The sequence below is a fragment of the Prionailurus bengalensis genome, chromosome F2, assembly GCF_016509475.1.
Source record: "Prionailurus bengalensis isolate Pbe53 chromosome F2, Fcat_Pben_1.1_paternal_pri, whole genome shotgun sequence".
NCBI lineage: Eukaryota > Metazoa > Chordata > Mammalia > Carnivora > Felidae > Prionailurus > Prionailurus bengalensis.
In genome coordinates this window covers 47,602,146-47,622,504 of record NC_057353.1, presented here as the reverse complement: position 1 = coordinate 47,622,504, position 20,359 = coordinate 47,602,146, and the positions used below count along the sequence as shown (strand labels likewise).

Below are 20,359 nucleotides of genomic sequence, written 5' to 3'. Positions count from 1 at the left end.
GTGATCACTGTGGCCACTTCTTGAGGGGTGATGGCTATCCTTGTTTTATTTGACACTTAAGTTGTTTCCCCTGAATTTATTTTAAGAATGTGTCCTTAACAGATTGAAAGTTGGCCAAGGTACCAAGACAGTTTGCAGGGGCATCTTTAGCTTTTCATCATCTTCAACAATTGTCACTTCCAAGATCGTTCCAAACAAAAATTAATAAAGAGAAAAAAAATCTTTAAAAAAAAAAAAAGAACATGGCTTCATTTCTCAAGTTTTACACAATGCATAGTTACTGTTTACAGTAATACGATTCTTGTTTTTCAGCAAAGATAATGGAAGTAATTAAATACAGATATAAAGACAGAGACATAGGTATTGATATAGGTAGATATATAGACAGATCCTGAATTTTTTAATGCATAAACATATGCATTTCAAAGAAGTATCATAATATCAAAAATAAATTAGAGAAGGTCTTTATTTGTATCTCACAGGTGTGTTAATCATAAATCAAACCGGAGAACTATAAATAGTGCAGAATTGCATCTGTTTAGGGTTCTCAACTGTGATTGGGAATCTTATATTTTAAACTGGAATAGCTCTTAGCCCTTTCGCTTTAGAGGATAATTCAAATGAATCATTTGCATTCGCGCACCCATTTGAAAAGTGGAAAAATTAAACTTTTTCTCTTTTCGATCTCCCAGGAGTAAGTTTTGCCCGGGTTTGGAAATTAGAGCTGCATATATGCCACGTTACAGAAGATTTTATATCTAGCTTATTAGAAGAATTACCAGCAGGTAAGGTGAATGCATTCTGCTTGAGATGTCTTCCTTATCCTTAACAACAGGAGAAGTAAGCTAAAAACTACCCCTGGGAACTCTTTATATCACTAGTTTCTTAGAGTCCTAGGACATGGGTGGACAACACTATTCATCCTTCATTTTTCTTTTGTTTTGAGTTTTAGTATTTATCATATCGACACTGTTGACAAACCTAATTATACGAGCATCCCTTGAGGCCTCTCTTTCCCACTGTCAATTCCAGCTGCAGTGTAAGGGTAATTGGACTGCCCAGTGTCTCTACTCCTTCCCTTCCTTTCTCCTTGTCCCTAATCTTACTCCTCACCTCTAAGAAGGAGATTCCCAGAGGGGGGAATTCTACAATCTCCCTTGAAATATCTGGAATACAGTGAGGGAATTCAAATTATTTAAATGCTATCCCACTTGTACTTTAAAAAAAATTCCCTGTTGCACATCGTTTGGAAATGCTTTTTCCATGTTCAATATGCTGAATTAAAGATATGTGCTGATTTTTCTTTGTTTTCTTTTGTTTTTAAAAGGCTACCTTGGCTCTTTGTTGAGGCTTTGAACCCTCAATTGTCATTTTGGCTTTTTATGCATATGGTTGTTTATCAGTTCAAGGAATGTGGGTTTGCAATCAGGCCGGATTTGCATCCAGCTCTCTACTTTTTCGCCGTGTGACTTAGACAAGTTACCTGTGCCGCTGACCCACTGTTTTCTCATTTATACAACTGTGTCTATTGACTTACTGGCCCTTGTACTGGGGAGGCTACCTAAATGTCCCTGAGAGTGGTATTGAAAAGTTTGATGACAAAGGTTTCCTTATAGTGACTTTTTAATTATTCTCTTCACTTCTCTTCTACTTATATGCCCCAAGAATATTTTTAAAGTCTAATAAATTAACAATTCGGTGTTGATTTCCTGCATCAGTTTTCCCAAGTACGTGCTGGTAGGCTGTTTAAATATACATAGATTTATTTGTACATATAGTTTATATTTTCAGTTTTCCTGATTTATCATCTTTAGCATTGATTTAGTTCCACTGTCTTTTTATTTATTTATTTGTTTGTTTGTTTACTTATTTATTGAGAAGGAGCCTGCTTTCTTGGGGGCAGAGCACTGCACGTGGCCAACGGATGAAGGCAACTGGAACATGGGTCCCTCTGGGCAACTTCCCCAGCCTCATCCCTCCTCGGAGCTGGGACACTCCCCACCATTTCCTTGAAGGCCAATGTGGTAGCTACAGATAGAACCCCTCAGAGGTGCCTTTCTGGTTTTTATAAAGAACATTTTCTTTAGACTTTTGAGGTCTTCATTTGTTACTTTCATTCTACGTTCTCTCAAGGCCATCAGACCAGCTTTTGTACGGACTGCCTTGATGTCAGCCCCAGAGAGGTCATCTTTAGCCATGATTAAGTCGTCCAGAGTTACATCACTGGCCGGTGTCATGCTGCTTGTGTGGATCTGAAAGATGCGCTGTTTAGTCTTTTCATCGGGCAGGGGGATCTCAATTTTCCTGTCAATGCGGCCTGGTCTGATAAGTGCTGGATCCAAAGTTTCTATTCAATTTGTGGCCATGATCACTTTCACATCACCCCTGGAATCAAATCCATCCAACTGGTCCAACAGTTCCAACGTTGTTCTTTGAATTTCTCTCTCACCACCGGAATTTGAGTCATATGTTTTTGTTCCAGTGGCATCAGTTTGGGCCCATCACCTAGGTATTTCTGAATAAGTTCAGAGCCAACCACTCTTAAGAAAGTGGCTGAGGTTTGGTTTGCTACTGCTTTGGCTAATAAGGTTTTACTTGTGCCAGGTGGACCGTAGAGAATGACCCCCTTTGAGGGCTTTATACCCATCTCTTCATAATATTCAGGATGAGCGAGAGAAAGCTCCACAGATTCCTTAATTTCCTGGATTTGGTTGTCCAACCCCCCCCCCCCCCCAAATATCAGCATAGGTTTCCTGGGGAGCCTTTTCTACCTTCATCACTGTGACCAAGGGATCCGTGTCATCGATGAGCACCCCTATGACAGCATGCATCTTGTGGTTGAGCAAGACTGAGCAGCCTGGTTCCAGCAGATCCTTGTCTATAACGGAAAGAATGTTGACGTAGTGTTCTGAGCCCACAGATGTAGACACGATGGCATGACTGTCATCAATGATCTCGTCCAACATTCCTACCAACATTGGGATCCCCCTCAGATCATCCACCTTTGATCTTTCCTCCTCTTGCTTTTCTTCTAAAGTCTTCATTTATTCCTGATTTCTAATGAAGTCTTCCTCCACAAGAAGAGAGTCTTTGATTCTAACTTCAGTAATTTAAACCGGCACTGAGTGTGACGGGTCACCAGTGGCAGCTTGCTGGCAGCACCAGGTCCCTTTGTTTTCTTCTTTTTCCCCACTCTAGTTGGCACAGGAGGTTTGTATTTCATTTTATGGTCCTTGTCATCCTTCTTTACCACCTCCAGGGCCACTACCACCACTCTTTCACCCATCTTGCTTCTGCCGCTGAAACCCTGTTCCATTGTTTTAGTTTTCTACCTCAAAGACGCCTATTATATGTATATTGGATCTTCTTTACCACTCTCTTACATCTATTATTTTCTTTCTCATCTCTCTTTTTTTTCTTTTCATTTTTAAAATTTTGCTCTTTCCAAGTTGCATATTTCTCCTAAGGCATCCCCTGGTATATTTATTCACTCTTGTTTTGCTTCTAGTGTAGTCTTTACTTCTGAAATATTTTAATTGTTTATTTCTGAATTCTATCACAACTCTTTTCAAATCACTCTATTCTCAAGACATGTCATGCCTGAGTTTTGTATGTGATTTATGTTGGTCTTCATGACTTCTGTGTGTTTCTTAATTGCATTTAGCTCATTTTGGAACATTAAGCTATAGGTTTCACCCGTTTCGTGGGTAGGTCCACAGGGAAGTCAGTGTGATCTCAGTCTCCATTTTCATGAGATACCCATTGGGATTCAACTGTTTTTCTTTCCTGATGGTCATTTTTAAGTGAAATGAATGGACCCGGATAGTTCTGCTAGCTTCATGGCTCTCATGCTCTCTCTTCAGATGTGTTCACAAAGTGATAAAAAAACAAAAAAACAAAAAAAACAAAAAAAACAGTCTTGTATTTCCTGAAATCTGTCTACTCCATATCCTTTCTCTTCACCCTTTTTATTTGGAATTTCTCTTTACTTTATACCTTTTTTTGGGGGGGGGGGGGGAGGAGTGGGAGGAGTCCAATTCAACTTGGATTCTACTCCTAGCAGCTTTTTCTCAGTGCAGAGTTTTGCCCTAGAAGGGAACTTAAATTTATAACTTTCTGGAGTTCATAGAGTCCCAAACACTTCAATGTTCCATCCCTTTGCACCGAACAGCAGTAGCAAATTGGAGTCTACAGAATCTGTACCCTCCCACCCCAGTTTCACATACAGTCCTCAGATGGCACACTTCACTCTCTAGTGAGTACCTGGGGGCGATTTTGTAGGTTACCTGTTCTTTGGTTATCAAGTGGCCCCACTGTTTTCCCTCATGATGATGATACCATCCAGGTCTCAAAACTGTTGTTGCTTATTCCCACTCATATTTGGGATTTGTAAGGATCTCATGTCACATAATCATAGGGTTTTAATCTTTGCTATTCTAATTGTTGTATCTCTTATAGTGGGATTCAGAGTGATTAAAACACTGTATCTCCTCCTGAGTACATGTTTACTAATAAGCTTATTTTATAGGTGCCATTTCCATTCCAAAAGGCTCTAAATAAGACCCCACTTAACCCATAAAATAATACAGCTTATACTGATATGCTCCGGGACAGGCTTATACCTGGTAAAAACTATTAATCTATTATTTCAGTTATCTAAGTGAATTAGACTGATAGTACAGTGCAGTGTCAATCAGTCATTAAATTAGTGGTGAAACTGATTGACTAATAAAAGAATAGAGTTGACTGATGATTCCCTAGATATCTAACAGGAATTAAAAATGACAGATTACAACTCCCAGTGTGATAAGGTAATTAATTTGACACCACCAGACAAGAGAAGGTAACAAGGGGGAAACGTCATTAAAAGTAGTATCTAATAACAAAGATACCTTTATGATCTTTACTCACTTTGTCGCAGAAGACCTTGATCTGGCAGTAAGCTCTATGAATGGGCTTATTGCTACGATTATTATAACTGTATGTATCAATCTGAATCATCAAAGGAAGTCCTTTCACCCCTTTCTGGGACGAGAAATCTGTACTCAGGCAATTCACAGTGATGAAAATCTGAGGGTGGGAGAAAGAAAGGAAAAGGTCACAAGTCACCATAAAAAGGATCTATTAAAAAATGCATAAGCCTAAGACTTGGAATCACAACACTACACAATCTTCTAAGGACAAGTGAAGAACATTTGGATACGCTGAAATAAGAACATGCGGAGCACATGAAACATTATATATATCGTAATTTATAATTTAAATATATAAAAATTGTTGCTTTCCTATTAAATCTTGAAATAGACAATTGATGCTTTCCTTTAGGCATATCAGCAAAGTTTTACCTATTTTTCAAACATGCATAAATCAGATGTGTAAACCACTATCTCTTCAACATATTAAAGCTGTCACTTCTAATATTACATCACTTTCTCAGATCTCTGACCTGTGGGATAAAACAAAACCAAAAACAAAAGTAGGGAACATTTCCCCTTGCACACTACTGCATTGAAATAGTTATTTGTTTATATAATATCTGTTTTTCCTCCTTGACTATTAATTTTGAGATTTGAGACCATTTCTTACTATTTTTGTATTAGGCGTACCTAATGTAGAGTGTGGTGGAGAACAAGCATTCAATAAACATGTGATGAATCCATCAATAAGTTTATCTGTAGAAAAACCCCTAAGTTTTATTTAAGTTTATTTAATTAAAAAAAATTTTTTTTAATGTTTATCTTTATTTTTCAGACAGAGAGAGACAGCATGAGCGGGGGAGAGGCAGAGAGAGAGAGAAACACAGAATCGGAAGCAGGCTCCAGGCTCTGAGCTGTCAGCACAGAGCCCAATGCAGGGCTCGAACTCGTCAACCGCGAGATCATGACCTGAGCCAAAGTTGGATGCTCAACCGACTGAGCCACCCGGGCGGCCCAAGTTTATTTAATTTTTTTTTAGTAATTTCTACACCCAATGTGGGGATCAAACTCATGACCCCGAGATCCAGAGTCGCAGGCCCCACAGACTGAGCCAGTCAGGCTCCCCGCAAAAGCCCAAAGTTTTAGTTCTAGCTCCAACATTAACCAGCTAAGAGACCTCAGACAAGTCACTTACTGTCTTTGGTTTTCAACTTTTTTCTTAAAATTATTTTTAAAATCCTTCCCTGAAGGATGAAAATGTAAATTATTAAACATTCTGAAAACAACTGCATAGATGCATTATGTGACCCATGTTTTATTTGGTCCCACTGAAATTTTCATTCACTCTCAAACCCTTGACCTTTTGTGTCACAGCAACATCAAAAAGAACAGTCCTGCAAAAGCAAAGAGCCGCTGGCATGAACTGCATTTTAAAGGCCATTCAAATCTTTGATTTTACTACCAGGATTGATCTAATTCATTTTAAGCTCTATTGCCTGTAGGTTTTTGGTAATTTATACAAGCAGATATCTCATTTTTAGTGCTATATCGATACAAAGATCATTTTTTAATTTTATTTCTGAGCCTCTTACTTGGTCACGAGAAACACAGCAATAACGCACCACATCAACAATAAGGCTAAGATGAAATGTCTTAGTGACATGCTAATTACAACAACCTTGTGCACTGTGCCACAGACCCTCACTTTTCCAGCCATCATATGAAAACAAGTGCCTAGAGAAGATGTAACCATGGATATCTCCCATTCATTCATTCATTCATTCATTCATTCATTCTTATTATTCATCCTATAAACATCAACACAAGCCCACTGTAAGTCAAACACAGCATTAGACATTGAGGACGGAGAACAAAGCCAGACCCCTGCCTCACGTAGTGGACGGTCCAAGGGGAGGACAGAGGAGTAATCCAGTAATAACCAACACAGGGTGGTCAAGTACAGAGGTCATGAGAACACAGAACACGACACTGAACCTGGAGGACATGTGTGAAGCAAAGCCCGCACAGACACTGGGATGAGACTATGGACTATCATTATTTAGTAATGGTAGAGAAAAAGGACTCAAAAATCAAATGTCAAGTGATTCAGGGGAACTGAGTGATAAAGACCACTGAGAAAGACTACACCAGGCCTGTCTCTCCTCCTGAACTTTCAGGGTAAAAGTAGACAGCAAATGCTGTCTGCTGCTCCTGGAGATGCCCTAACTGCAGAGAACATTGATGTGTGCCACAAATATTTTTAAATACCTACTATGTTCCTGAGACTGTGCTAGGGACTAGGACAGATGCACCAATTGTAGTCCTGTAATCACGGAAGTCAGAGGCCAGATGGGGAGAGAGAAGCAACATGATGGAGCTCTAAAGACTACAACAACGTCGTCAAATGCTGATCTTTAGGTCAAGCCAACAAATAAAAGTATACTTTCCTGGGAACACTTGACTTCTTCTATTGTTATTGTTATTACTGACAATAGGCTTATCTTGGCCAGAATGTATAAAACACAGCTTTCTATCAGCGAATCAATGACCACTCTGGGGAACTATGCCATTGTCTGTATTTTTGACCATGGATTTCATACAGAAATCTTTCTGTAGTGACTATAACTCACGGGGGGGCCTCAGTACAGACTGGTTCTTTTCTACTCCCTCATAAAACCTGCCTAGTACTACAGAATCCAAAAGAGAAAAGTGTTCTGATGTATATTTCCTAAGGTATTAGGGTTCACACTTGGGTCAGTGAATTACCCATACATCACACACAGTGGACCGCACTCAGACAGGCAGGATGCAATGATAATTGTGGCCTTCGTCAGCTCCAAGTCCCAACTAAGAGAGCTGGGCTGATGGCAGGTGTATATTTACAAGGACCGCTTGAGTAGGACAGATCCGCTGGCAATATACTACGATAAATAGACTAAATCCTCCCTGGTGGAGCTGTAGCGGTCAGCCGCCCGGTAGAGAAGGTCTTTAAAGGTCAAATGAGCTACAACACACGAGACTGTACCTGGACACACTTAGACTAGGTCCTTTTAATGGGAGAGATTCTTAGTAAAGGTCCAATGGGCTCTTTTTGATGCATGGCCTCCTGATCCTATACAAACTAAACGACACGAGACTCTGCCTTCTCTGCTACATTGAGCTGGCAGCTCCCAAAACTATCCTAACAGGGATTTTATAATAGAGTTGGCACCGCTCTCCTCTTGCCTGGCTGCCTGAACCCAGTAGTAAAGCACAGTTTCAGTGCCCCATGGTAGCAATCATAGTCTCACTGTGCTGCACTTAAAACCTAAATGGTTGAACTTTAACTGCAGTTGGGGACTGGAGGGGATGGGAAGGAATGGAAGGACATTAACTAAAAACCCTGGCTTGAGAACTGATAAGCATTTATTTGTTTCATCTTGCAAACCCAATCATGTCCCAGCCCCACGCACAGTCAGCAAATGTGAAAGCCATTTTCTTGGAAGTTTATCTACAAAGTACTGTTGGAAATGCGTGCTACAGAAATTTAGGGAAAAGGTATGCTTTCTCCCCACCAAACGTTCATCCAAATGTCAAGCACAGAAAATTCTTTTTCACTCCAGTAGGAGCCCTGATTATGTAAAGAGCATATAAATGCCATGAACAATTGGGTATGTCACCCAATAATTATGAATATTATATACGTTCATGTAATGCTTTCAAAACCTCAGCTATTAATATTCCTGTAATTCTGACAGTACGTAATTTATTTTTTAGAAAAATAATAATTAAATCAAGTGTATCTAGGCAGATAATAGATAGTATTATAATTTTGTCACTGGTTCAAAAATTGATTCAGATAGAAAGATTGGTTCTAAATATACCAAGACCTTTCCAGAAACAGAGGCAGTCTCATGACAATTCACATTTCTTTTTTTTTTTTTTTTGACAATTCACATTTCTTAATAAACCCTTTTTTTTTTTACATGTGAATTACAATTTCCAGTTTGTAGTTCCTACAAAAGACAAGTGACTTTGCCCAGAATATAATAACTCTCAGTTGTGCACCAAGCATATAGTAAGATTTATCAAAATAAATACAAATCAATGAGGTTTAGAATTACCACATTAACTTGATTATTAACCCCTAAGATTTTTTCAAGATCTTGCTTTTAAAATAATGGGTCTATCTTTGATTTACAAAGCAAGTTGGGATTTTTTTAAATTTTTTTTTTAACATTTATTTTTATTTTTGAGACAGAGAGAGACAGAGCATGAACGGGGGAGGGTCAGAGAGAGAGGGAAACACAGAATCGGAAACAGGCTCCAGGCTCTGAGCTGTCAGCACAGAGCCCGACGCGGGGCTCCAACCCACGGACCGCGAGATCATGACCTGAGCTGAAGTCGGAGGCTTAACTGACTGAGCCACCCAGGCGCCCCGCAAGTTGGGATTTAAAAAAATCATAATGTCGATGATTTGATGGAAAACATTTATCTTTTCCTCTTTAAACAATGTATTTTGCATTTTAAGATTCTTCTGATTAAAGATGAAGACAGCTACTTATTTCCTTATTTTGGGACGTGAAGAGCTCTTTTCCAAGAAATTGCAGAAGCATTAGCCTCCAGATTAGAGCGACATAGCGTACAACAAGAAATCAGCATTCTCCCTCTAAAACACAAACAATATATAAATACATAAGTGTGCTCTTGCCAATCTCCCCACTCTGTTTTCCTCTTGACTCTTAGAATTATTAAAGACCATATGGGTGGTTTTCTTAACTATCAGCATTTTTCTTCCATTTTATATGATGGTATTTGGGTCCAGAGGCAATGCCAAATTAAGACAGAAAGACAGCCTAAAAGTAGACAATATGAACACATAACCTCTCAGTCTTAGGCAGTCATTCATTCATTGCCTTCAGGCATTAATTTATCAAATATTTATCATGTATCTTCTGTCTGTGCCTGGTATTATGCTACATGGTGGGACTCAAGAATGATGAGATAAGGGCACCTGGGTGGCTCAGTTGGTTAAGCATGTGACTTCAGTTCAGGTCATGATCTCATGGTTCATGGGTTGGAGCCCCGAGTTAGGCTCTGTGCTGACAGCTTGGAGCCTGAAGCCTGCTTTGGATTCTATGTCTCCCTCTCTCTCTGCCCCTCCCCTGCTCTCACACTGTCTCTCTCTCTCTCTCTCTCTCTCTCTCTCTCTCTCTCTCAAAAATAAACATTTTTAAAAAAAGAGAGAATTTGTGATTTTCTTGAGAACCTAAGAAATTTAGATTTTCTGACACTTCCATTCATATAGCACTTTTAGGGAATTACTTAAAATCTCATAATATAATTCTTTATTTTCTCCTACAGATACTCTGGGTATGTCTGTATATACATACATACACATTGGGTTTATTCACAGAGTCTACCATAGTTTTCCATATTCTTTAGTCCTCAACGTTTTCCATTTCAACAAACCAAGCTTGTTCCCGGTTGACAGCCTTTGCTATTTGTTGTACCCTCGATCTCCAGTGCTGCCTCACACACTGTCCCGCACATTGCCAGCTCCTTCTCATTCAGATTTCAGTCCATTGACAACTCTTCAAATACCTGCCTTGACCACCCCGTCTAGAGTTATCTTCCTCCTCCTCTTCCCACCTCAGCCCAGGACCAGAAGCAAACTCTATAACGCTGCTCCTCTATTTTCTTCATAGTACTTGACACCGTGTGGATTTATCTTATTGTTTTTCTGTTTAGTGCCTAATTGCCTGTCTGCTCCACGGGGTTGCAAGCCCATAAGAGGAGGCCCTTGTCTGCCTCAAGGTCACTCTAATCCTAGTGCCAGTCCCATGATAAATACTCAACAAATATTTGTCTAATGCATTAAGGGAAAATTACCTGTCTAAAAACACATTTCCCTCTTTATCCATACTCTTGCCTTCATTTTAGCCGAACCTCTTAGGAGCCAAGATTGCTTTGAGTAGCTGAAGTCATCAAGATAATACAGCAGAATGAGCTGCTCTGATCAGATTTATCCTCAAAATTTGTTACCTGCTTGCATATCAACAAACAAAGTGAGCACCAACTATATACTCTGGATGAATATACGTACGTACGTACGTGTGTGTGTGTGTGTGTGTGTGTGTGTGTGTGTATGCCATGGATGATGCTATTTATGTATGCTATGGGAAATAAGGGAGTGTTCGGTACAGTTCTATCCTCAAGAAAGAAGAGAGATGTTACAGTTTTTGCTATTGTGATGTGTAGATAATTAGATACTAAACTGACTATCCCAGACTATAAGTTCTGTAAGACTTGATGAAAAGGAGAGAAATCGGCAAGTCAGCCAGGGAAGATTTGGTATAGGTGTCACGAGTTGGAAGACAGATGGATGCTGACTCTGAAAAGAGCAACGAGGCAAGCCTTGTGGGAGAGGAGGGTGTGTAGGGGGAAGTTAAGGTGGAGCCCAAAGGAAGGCGCCTGCTGAGGGAAGAGGCCAACCACGATGTGTATGTCACTGTGATCAAGTCATGAACACCTAATGAGCTCAAGTTATGTATTATCGGGGCCAAGACAGACAGAACTCCAGCCGTAGCACTCAACATTCAAGTCACAGAGAGGACAAGGAGAGTGAAGCCCACCAGATTCAGACGTAAAGAGGTCCTGTATCCCTTTGAGAGGCCCGACTAATGGAGGGAAGGGCAGGAAGCTAGATCGCTGGGGTGAGCCAAGACTTGGAGACAGACAGAAGGCTTCTCAGCTGGGGAGTGTGGTGGGGGAAGGAGGGATGAACAGGAATAGGGGAAGCAGGTAGCAGACAGCACGGCCATGCAGAGGTGTTCTTCCAAGATGGAGGAGGTGTTCCCACATTAACAGAAGGTGAACGTCAGAGGCTGCAGAAAGGTGGAATGGGGGGCCTAAGAGCCTCGGAAACAAGGATTAAATAGGAACGACTCAAAAGTGAAGCTATGTAAGAAAAAAGACAGAGCTTTCTTGGAAACTGGAAGCCAAATGAGGGGAAAGCGCAGCGAGGGAAAAAAATGTACAGGAAGTTCAGAGTCAGGTACTTGATGCAAATCCCAGCACTGTGGCCTTGGACTGTTTGCCCTTTCTAAGCCTCACTTGCCTCATTTTTCAATAGGCACAACAATCTCTACCTCAGTAGTGCTCCACTTTAAAATAAGATTATGTTTGGGGCGCCTGGGTGGCTCAGTTGGCTAAACATCCAGCTCAATTTCAGCACTCATCATGATCTCACAGTATGTGACTTCGAGCTCTGAGTCGGGGACCGCACTGTCAGAGCAGGGATTCTCTCTCCCTCTCTCTCTCTGCCCCTCCCCTGCTCGCTTGCTCCTACTCTCTCTCTCTCGCTCTCAAAATAAATAAATAGATGTTTAAAAAAAATAAAATGAGATTAGGTCTGAAACTGTACAGTGCTGTGAAAATCTAAGGGAGTTTCCTCATCACCGTGGTCTCTATGGTTGCTCCTTTCTCTGACCCCAAACCCTTCCTCACCTTGATGACACAGCCAACAAAGCCACGCCCATTTTGCCCCCCACCCCCAGCTGCTCCCCCTGCAAGGCTAGTTCTTTGTGTCCCCTCCAGTCCCCCAGTTCAAATCCTCCTTCCTCCCTCGATTCTCTCTCAAGGCATCTTGAGATGCTGTCGCCAAATGATTCAAAGGCAGGTTGGTTAGGATTCACATTAATTTGAGCAAAAAGATATTTAATTGAAGTGAACTGATTTTTACAACAGAAAATCACTCTCTGCACAACACTTCTAGAAGGGTGGAGTCACAGGCTTTGACAGGGAGAGAGCAAGAGAGAAATCTCTCAGGCAGGACCTTTACTGCCCTTCACCTGCACACAGCTTGTGAAATAGCATCTCAGGATGAGGAAGAATTTGGACCTTATACCACAGTGGGGTGGCCTGTTTCATAAATAATGAGCTCCCGGTCAGAGGAAGGATGTAAATACAGACTGAAAAGATTCAGTGACTCAACTTTCTGATCATTTGTTGTTATAGGAATCCTTTTTGGCTCGTGTTTAATACTTAAAACTTGCTTTGAGTTTGTAATACTATGGCACAAAATTCAAAAGGCACAAAAGAGTTAACTGAAAACACCCCCCCGCCCCCGAAATAGTTCTCTAAACAACCAACAGTCTCTTGAGGATCTTTCATAATTTCTTGTGTATCCTTCTAGAAATATGCCATGCAATACATATCATTATTCTTTTTTATACAAATGGTACCACAGTAAACATAGTTATGCATCTCGCTTTACTAAATAAATTTTGAAGATAGCCCTTTTCGTTTTTAAAGAACTGTGAAATAAGGAGTAATAATTTCTTTACCATTGGGCTGTTTGCAGTCTTTTCATCTTATGAGGATGCAACGTGTGTCTTTCAACATGGATTTCGTACACACACGCACATATAAATTTTTCACAGTATATAAGGCCATGTCACTATCTTTATTTTTTATTTTTTTAACATTTATTTTTGAGACAGAGAGAGACAAAGCATGAACGGGGGAGGGTCAGAAAGAGGGAGACACAGAATCCGAAACAGGCTCCAGGCTCTGAGCTGTCAGCACAGAGCCCGACGCGGGGCTCGAACTCACGGACCGCGAGATCATGACCTGAGCCGAAGTCGGCCGCTTAACCGACTGAGCTACCCAGGCACCCCCCCCCCCATGTCACTATTTTTAATCTGGCTTTTGTCCTCACAATTTGACTGAAATTGCTTTCTTTGAGGACTCAATAGCAAATTTATAAGCAAGCGTTCTCCTATTTAGTAGGCATCCAGGAGGTCTGGGTAAAATACGCATTACAGGGCCCCATGCCCAGAGTTTCCAATCGGTAGGTCCGAGGTGAGAGATCCAAGTACTTGCACATCTAACCCAAGTTGAGGTGGATGACACACATGGAAGGCCAGGCTTTGAGAAACCACGACCTACTGCACCGACTTCACTGGCCAGTTCTTCCTTCTTCCCCGGCTCCATCCCCTGCCTCTCTGCCTTCTTCTGTAGTCTCCTTCTTGACCACCCCTTTCTTGTCTGGTTCCTCCAACATGCCTCAGCGGGGTGAGTCTGAATCTCATCCGTTCCCATGACTTCTTTCCTCCCCTCTTTACAAACAACTCCTAACAGCTCTCCTGCCCCAAATTCCCTGCTCTTCTTGTGCTCTCCACGCCACACCTTCGAGCATCCTGTGCTTCCACCTGACGTGCTCCTCTTTCCAACTTCCATGTGCTTACATTACAACTGACCCTTACGACACAGCCCGTATGGCAAATCCTCCCCATGTCTTCCCTGATCCCACAGAAAGGTGATCTCTCTACATGCTACAGTATTTAGAAGTGAAGTATAAGTGTGTGTGTGTGTGTGTGTGTGTGTGTGTGTGTGAGAGAGAGAGAGAGAGAGAGAGAGACAGACAGACAGACAGACAGACAGAGGGAGAGACAGAGAGAGAAAAGATAAAAGAAATCTGGCAAAGTATTAATAATGAGTCAATCCCAGTGAAGGGTAGGTGGCGATAATTGTATTATTCTTTCAACTCTTCATTTGTAATTTTTTTTTAAAAAAATTGCTAATGTTTATTCATCCCTGAGAGAGACAGACAGACAGAACATGAGCGGGGGAGGGGCAGAGGGAGAGGGAGACACAGAATCCGAAGCAGCCTCCAGGCTCTGAGCTGTCAGTACGGGGCCCGATGTGGGGCCTGAACTCACAAACTGTGAGATCATGACCCGAGCAGAAGTCAGATGTTTAACCGACCGAGCCACCCAGGTACCCCTCTAACTTCTTTAAGGAAAAAGTTGGGGGCAGTTTTAAATAAAAAAAGAATTTTCTCCCTTTCCAGACCTCTCCTGGCACTTTACCTCTATTTTCATAACAATCTTTGTCACTCTTCCATTCATATTACGTTTATTTACAGCTATGTCTTACTTCTCAGCCTGGCCAAAATGTTCTCCGAGAGCAGACACTTTGCCTGGCTTATCTGTCCGTGAATTTCCACTGCCTGGCCTAGTGCATGATATGCAAGAGGCAAGCTGCTTCGAAGCAGTGACCGCCCCTTTGCCAGAAATAATGTCGGATATGTTCCTGCTCGATCCTCCTCGATACAAAACGGCAGTGCTGAAAGAGCACGTGCTTTAGCTAGCCCAAGGTGGGAGTTCTGGCTCTGCTCCGCGTTAGCTGTGCAACGTTCATGAGGCTGGCTAACTTCTCTGGGCTTCAAAGTCTTCATTATTTAAATGAAAAGTGTTACCCACTTAAGCTATGAATATTGCATAATATACACAAAGCACCTGGCGGAGTGCCCAGTATGTAGTAATCGTTGAATAAATATTAACCTTGGTGCATGTGTGTGCATGAGAGCGCACGCGCGCGCACACATACACACGCACCGCCATCGGTCTATGAAATCCAAATCTGTAATTTAATTCTCGGCACACATACGGTAATTCATGCATGGAAATTACAGAGCCCTGAGCAGAATTCAGTCCAGAAACCATGGATACTCCACAACCTAACAAAAGATCAGGCCATTGATATCTTCAGTGAGATGCCTTCCACAGATTATTCCTTCTATATGTGAATTAACTCTAGCTTTAGAGCTTTCCCTACCAACCATTACCTTATAAAACTGGAACAAAGGCATGGCTTTGTTTAAGTTCAATACCAAAGACTCCAGCAAATGTTTACCTTTCCCTTCTCAAACTTCCTTCACCCACACCACGCCCCAGCAAACACATAAAAATGCCATTTGCCCTGCTTTGCAGTGTGTATCTGGACCTTTCACGACCCCACCCCGGAGCCTCCCCCAAGCCTTTCTTTACCTTTGAGACCATGAAAGATGCCTTATACCTTTGAGACCATGAAAGATGCCTTATAACGTTCTCTAACCTTCCACAAGATGACTTGTTTAAAACTGGGCCCTCCTTAGACAAAAAATTGGGATGTAACTTTTTCTTACTCGGCAATAGCTATCAAGCTCATCTCATCCCAGACTGTCTTATAAGCAGAAAGAGAGCTCCCCAGACTGCTGGCAGGAGGTTGGGGGTTGGGGTAATGAGCCAGGTCATGAGCCCATGGGGCATCAGGAGTATGGCCATCCTTAGCCAGTACTTTGGCTTCTTTTTTCATCCTGAAAATCGATATTTACATTATCTTGTCTTCTGCCTTGGGATCCAGCACTGGAGTATGGCAGAGAGAGAACACAGTCCATTTAGAAGCATCCCATCAGAAGGTGAGATTTGTCAAGACTACAGAGACCATAATTTTCTAAGTGCTGTGAGGTGGCCCAATACAAACTGATGAACTATTTTAGACCAAAAAGAAGTATTGGAAAGGAAAGAGAAGGAGTGAGAGATACAATAAATTTGGGACGATTTAGTGGATGCACCATGATTTGGTGAATTTCAAGCCAGTCTTTCAATTAGCATAACCTTATTTCCCACAAAAAGAGACTGGATAATTCGCAGTGTACAAGGCGGTGAGAACACTTACATTTTCGCCAACTTAGTATTTTTACGTAGGCCCTGATCAAAGCACTGGTGTTTCCACCAGCCTGTCTGTTAAGCTACTAACATTGAGATAATGAGGACAGAAAAGCTGTCTTTCCCATCCATTAGCAGCTGATGGAGCAAAAAGCTAAGCTTAGCTTACCGACCACTAGCTGTACCTAGAAAACACAGCACTGGGAAGAGAAAGGGTTAACCCGTGCATCAAGAAAAGGAAGCACCCTGGAGTACATGGGGACAGAGTAAGTCACCCTCCACGACAGCTCTCCTCACATCTCACAACGTGAAGGAATTCATGACACAGGCCACATCAAGTGTCCTTAGTCCAAGGCAGCTATAGGGCCATGCTGGGACATTAAACAAACGCCATTTTCTTTTATTTTTTTATCTTGAGAGCGAGAGAGAGAGTGCACATGTGCGATTGGGGGAGAAGCAGAGGGAGACAGTGAGAGAATCCTCGGCAGGCTCTACACGCAGCACGGAGCCCAATGCAGGGCTCGATCCCACAACCCTGGGATCATGACCTGAGCCGAAACCAAGAGTGAGACGCTCAACCAATTGAACCACCCAGGCGCCCCTCCATTTTCTATTTTAAGAATGGGTTTACAAATATAGGACACTTTTTATTCCCCACTTCCATTTTGATTTTCCAGGCCAGCCAGCTGACTCTTATCAGCACATCCATGTTTCTATCCCTCAAACCAGGTCTCAGTTCTCATGTAATATCTCCTTGGGATCAGAGCAAAATCAGATATAAATGCAATAAATAAAAGGTATAAACATTAAGGAAAATAGGGCTCAGAAGAAATATCAACATGTACCCCCTCACCCTGAATTTCCTTACAATTTAAAAAATTACATGGAAATCTCTTGCACAAATCCAACTCATTGAAAGCATCCAAAGGGACCACAAAGTTAGAGGAACATATCTCTAAAATGAATATTGCTTATGTGTAAATATTTACTTTGAATTTACTAGATCGGTAAATGCGGGCTTTCGTTTATTGGATTATTCTCAAGTTGCAAACATAAAGCTAAAAACCGTTGTGTGCCTCCTGTAAACTTTATTTTCTCTAATGATACTCATCACTCTTGCCTTGAATTTTTTTTTCATGTTGTGCTTCCCGCATGGCATTGCAAAAAAGAGAAAAGAATAGCCTTCACGGTTCATAACAGCATTATACCACCGTTCACAACAGAAACAAAAGCGTAAAAGAAAAGTGTACAAAAATAACGCACATGAATATGAAAATGAAATTCGGGATACCAAGGAAAGCAGCTGGAGAGAAGTGAGGAGTATAGATGTATATCACTGTGGTGAAGAAAACACTGGGATGTCTCAGAGTTACATTACAAAGCATGCACCGATCTTTAATTAATACAAAGTTAGTGATCGTGCAAATGAGATCACTAATGTAAGGCTAATACACACACGCACTCAGCTGAACAGTCCTCATTCCCATATTCATTCTAATCAATAATATGTATAATATCAATAGAAAATGTACCAGGGCAACCAAAGACGTGGACAGAGAGAGACTGTGTTGGAGCAGCGAACCCATCTTGCTGGTGGGCAGTAAGGAGACAGAGTGACAAAATCATGGTGGCTTGATTGAACTGCTTTACTCAAGGAGATGGGGCCAACCATTTGTTTTCTTTTTCTCTGGAGCTGTACTCCATAAATTGCTTTGAGAAGAAAAATCACAGTATGCTTGGGTCTAAAAAAAAAAAAATGCAGATTTCCCTCTCATGGGATGTTTAACAGCGTGGACTCTGGAGGATATATGTTTAAAGTCCACCTTGTCTACTTGCCTAATCTTGCAGTGCCTGCTACGTAGGAGTCGATACTTAGTGGAATCAGAATCTGAGATACACAAGAAAATGATCTATAACGTCTCACCACCCTTCTGTTCCCTGCCCCACCCTGACCAGGTCTCAGCCCTGCCCACCCCCAATTTCAGCACAAAAGTTTAACAGGGATAAAAACATACGGCTTATCTGTGTCCTTGACCTTTTCTAAAATTGCAACAACTTCCTTTCGGAACGTTCCTCCCTGAACCCCCAAATGCAGGAAGAACGTTCACTGCTGATACGGCAGAGTAGAAGCTGGACTAGCGACCCCCCAGAGCCCCTTCCTGCAACTCAGCACAGAGAAGGGGAGGGACGGGGTAGGCATTGCTCTGGAGGGTGATCCCTGCTTCTGCACACAGGCACAGGTGACAGGCAGCCAAGAGTAACCCAGGAGTGACAGAATTTCCTATTATTGAATTATAATAAATTCTTTTAAAAATCAGGGATGGGAGACAGAGTAGTAGTGGGTTTATCTAACTGCTTGGTTATTTAGCAGTGCTGGTAGTTAAGGGAGGAGGAACATTTTTACTGGATCAAGATCATTCCAGAAGGCTTGGATGCAGAGGGATTAAAAAAGGCTTCATGGAAAGAAGCCTCCTTCGTCTTAGCTTACACACCACAGAAAGAATGAAGCATAGAAATGGGGGAGACAGTGCTATGGTGTTCCGGTAGAAAATACACAGAAAGGCAACTTGTTCCTCAGAGCACCAAGTAGCATCTTAATGCTCACGTAATTCTCTGTGGTCACATGAGAGGCGTTTGTAGCACATCGCGGTTTCTTGAAATCACCGTGAGCAGAGAAAACGGCACCGGACAAAAACAAGGGGCCCGGTTTCAAGAATCTCTTTAGAAATCTGGGAGAAAGGGGAGTCTGTAATTAGGGTTTGCTGCCCTTCGGCTCTGGGGGTGATGTCATCGCCTGAAGAAAGGCAGTGCTCGGTGCCAGGAATCTGAGCTCACCGCTCTTCGATAATTCAATAGGGTCTTGCCTGGGAATTCCTCATCTTGGGGATTAGCGAGCAACAGATCTACTTTGTAGGTACCAGCGTTTGGCTAAGGGAAAAAAAGAAAAAGTGAAAGGACCTTGGAAACGGGAGTCATGTGAAAGAATGGAGCACTGTGACCTTCCCAACAGAATCGCATGGACTGGACCTTAATTCTCTGTCACCTCTTCCTGCCATTTGCCAGCTGAGGAAACCGCAGCTCGGGAGGGGCAATTCACAAAGCCAGCCGTTCCGGGGCCGGGACGAGTGTCTGACTGCCCGAACTCCGGTGCTGGCACCCTGTGCTCAGACCCCCATCAATCTCCGGTCTGTGACAGCGTGGACACTCAGGACCTCACCCACCCAGATATCACCGAGTCATTCCCAGGGACCCAGGGACACCAGTTCGTGTTACATGAGCTTCCCGACCGCACAGACCCTGAGGGGGAAAAGGACGTCCCGTTGCAGACTGTTTCTGCTGCCTGTGTCACTGCGCAGAGGGACGCTGTGGCACAACCAGCAAAACCGGTTCTGGGTAGAAGAACTCTGACAGTTCTGCCAGAACCGTGCTGCAACTGACACCGAAAATCTGCAGCTAATCCCCGGGCCTCATTCTAACTAATAGTTTTAACACCTTCCCTGGCCCAACTTTTTCCTATCGTTAGATTAAATGATTAGAGTTTCACATCCTTGCCATTCTTCTATTTGTGCTAAAGGAGAACTAGAAATGCAAGGTAGGACAGCAACAAAAGAAAAGAGTAGGAACTGTGCTTTCGAAAAACGCATAAACTTTTATCATCGAGTCTTGATTATGCATATGTGCTAAGACTACCAAATACCAGGCCGTTATTTTTTTTTTAAATGAACGCCCCGAACCTTAAACGTCCAAATAAAAGCTCTTCTTTAACATAGTTATCGTAGGAAGACATATGGTTTTCTCAAATGATGCTGCTGTGACTCAAAGTGTGTTTGTAATGTCTCTTCTGACATTGCTGTCTTTAAAGCTGGTCTTTCACAAAGGAAATCTCATTTTTAACCATGAAGTGGTATTATCAAACGTGTCGATACGTATTCAGACTTGGACCCAGGCGATTTCTGATGTTTTTCTTTT

General features: G+C 42.0%; 1 protein-coding gene and 1 pseudogene across 2 annotated transcripts in view; both read right to left on the bottom strand.

Moving 5' to 3' along the window:
• The window catches only part of GRHL2 (grainyhead like transcription factor 2), a 172,886-nt gene that overhangs the window by 39,787 nt on the left and 112,740 nt on the right, over nucleotides 1–20,359 (bottom strand). For both annotated transcript variants that reach the window (XM_043601492.1, XM_043601493.1), the window contains exon 9: nucleotides 4,912–5,070. In XM_043601492.1, coding sequence (XP_043457427.1) covers nucleotides 4,912–5,070 — 159 coding nt within the window. The remainder of the gene's footprint in view (nucleotides 1–4,911; nucleotides 5,071–20,359) is intronic.
• Nucleotides 1,204–4,889, bottom strand: LOC122495677 (annotated as a pseudogene).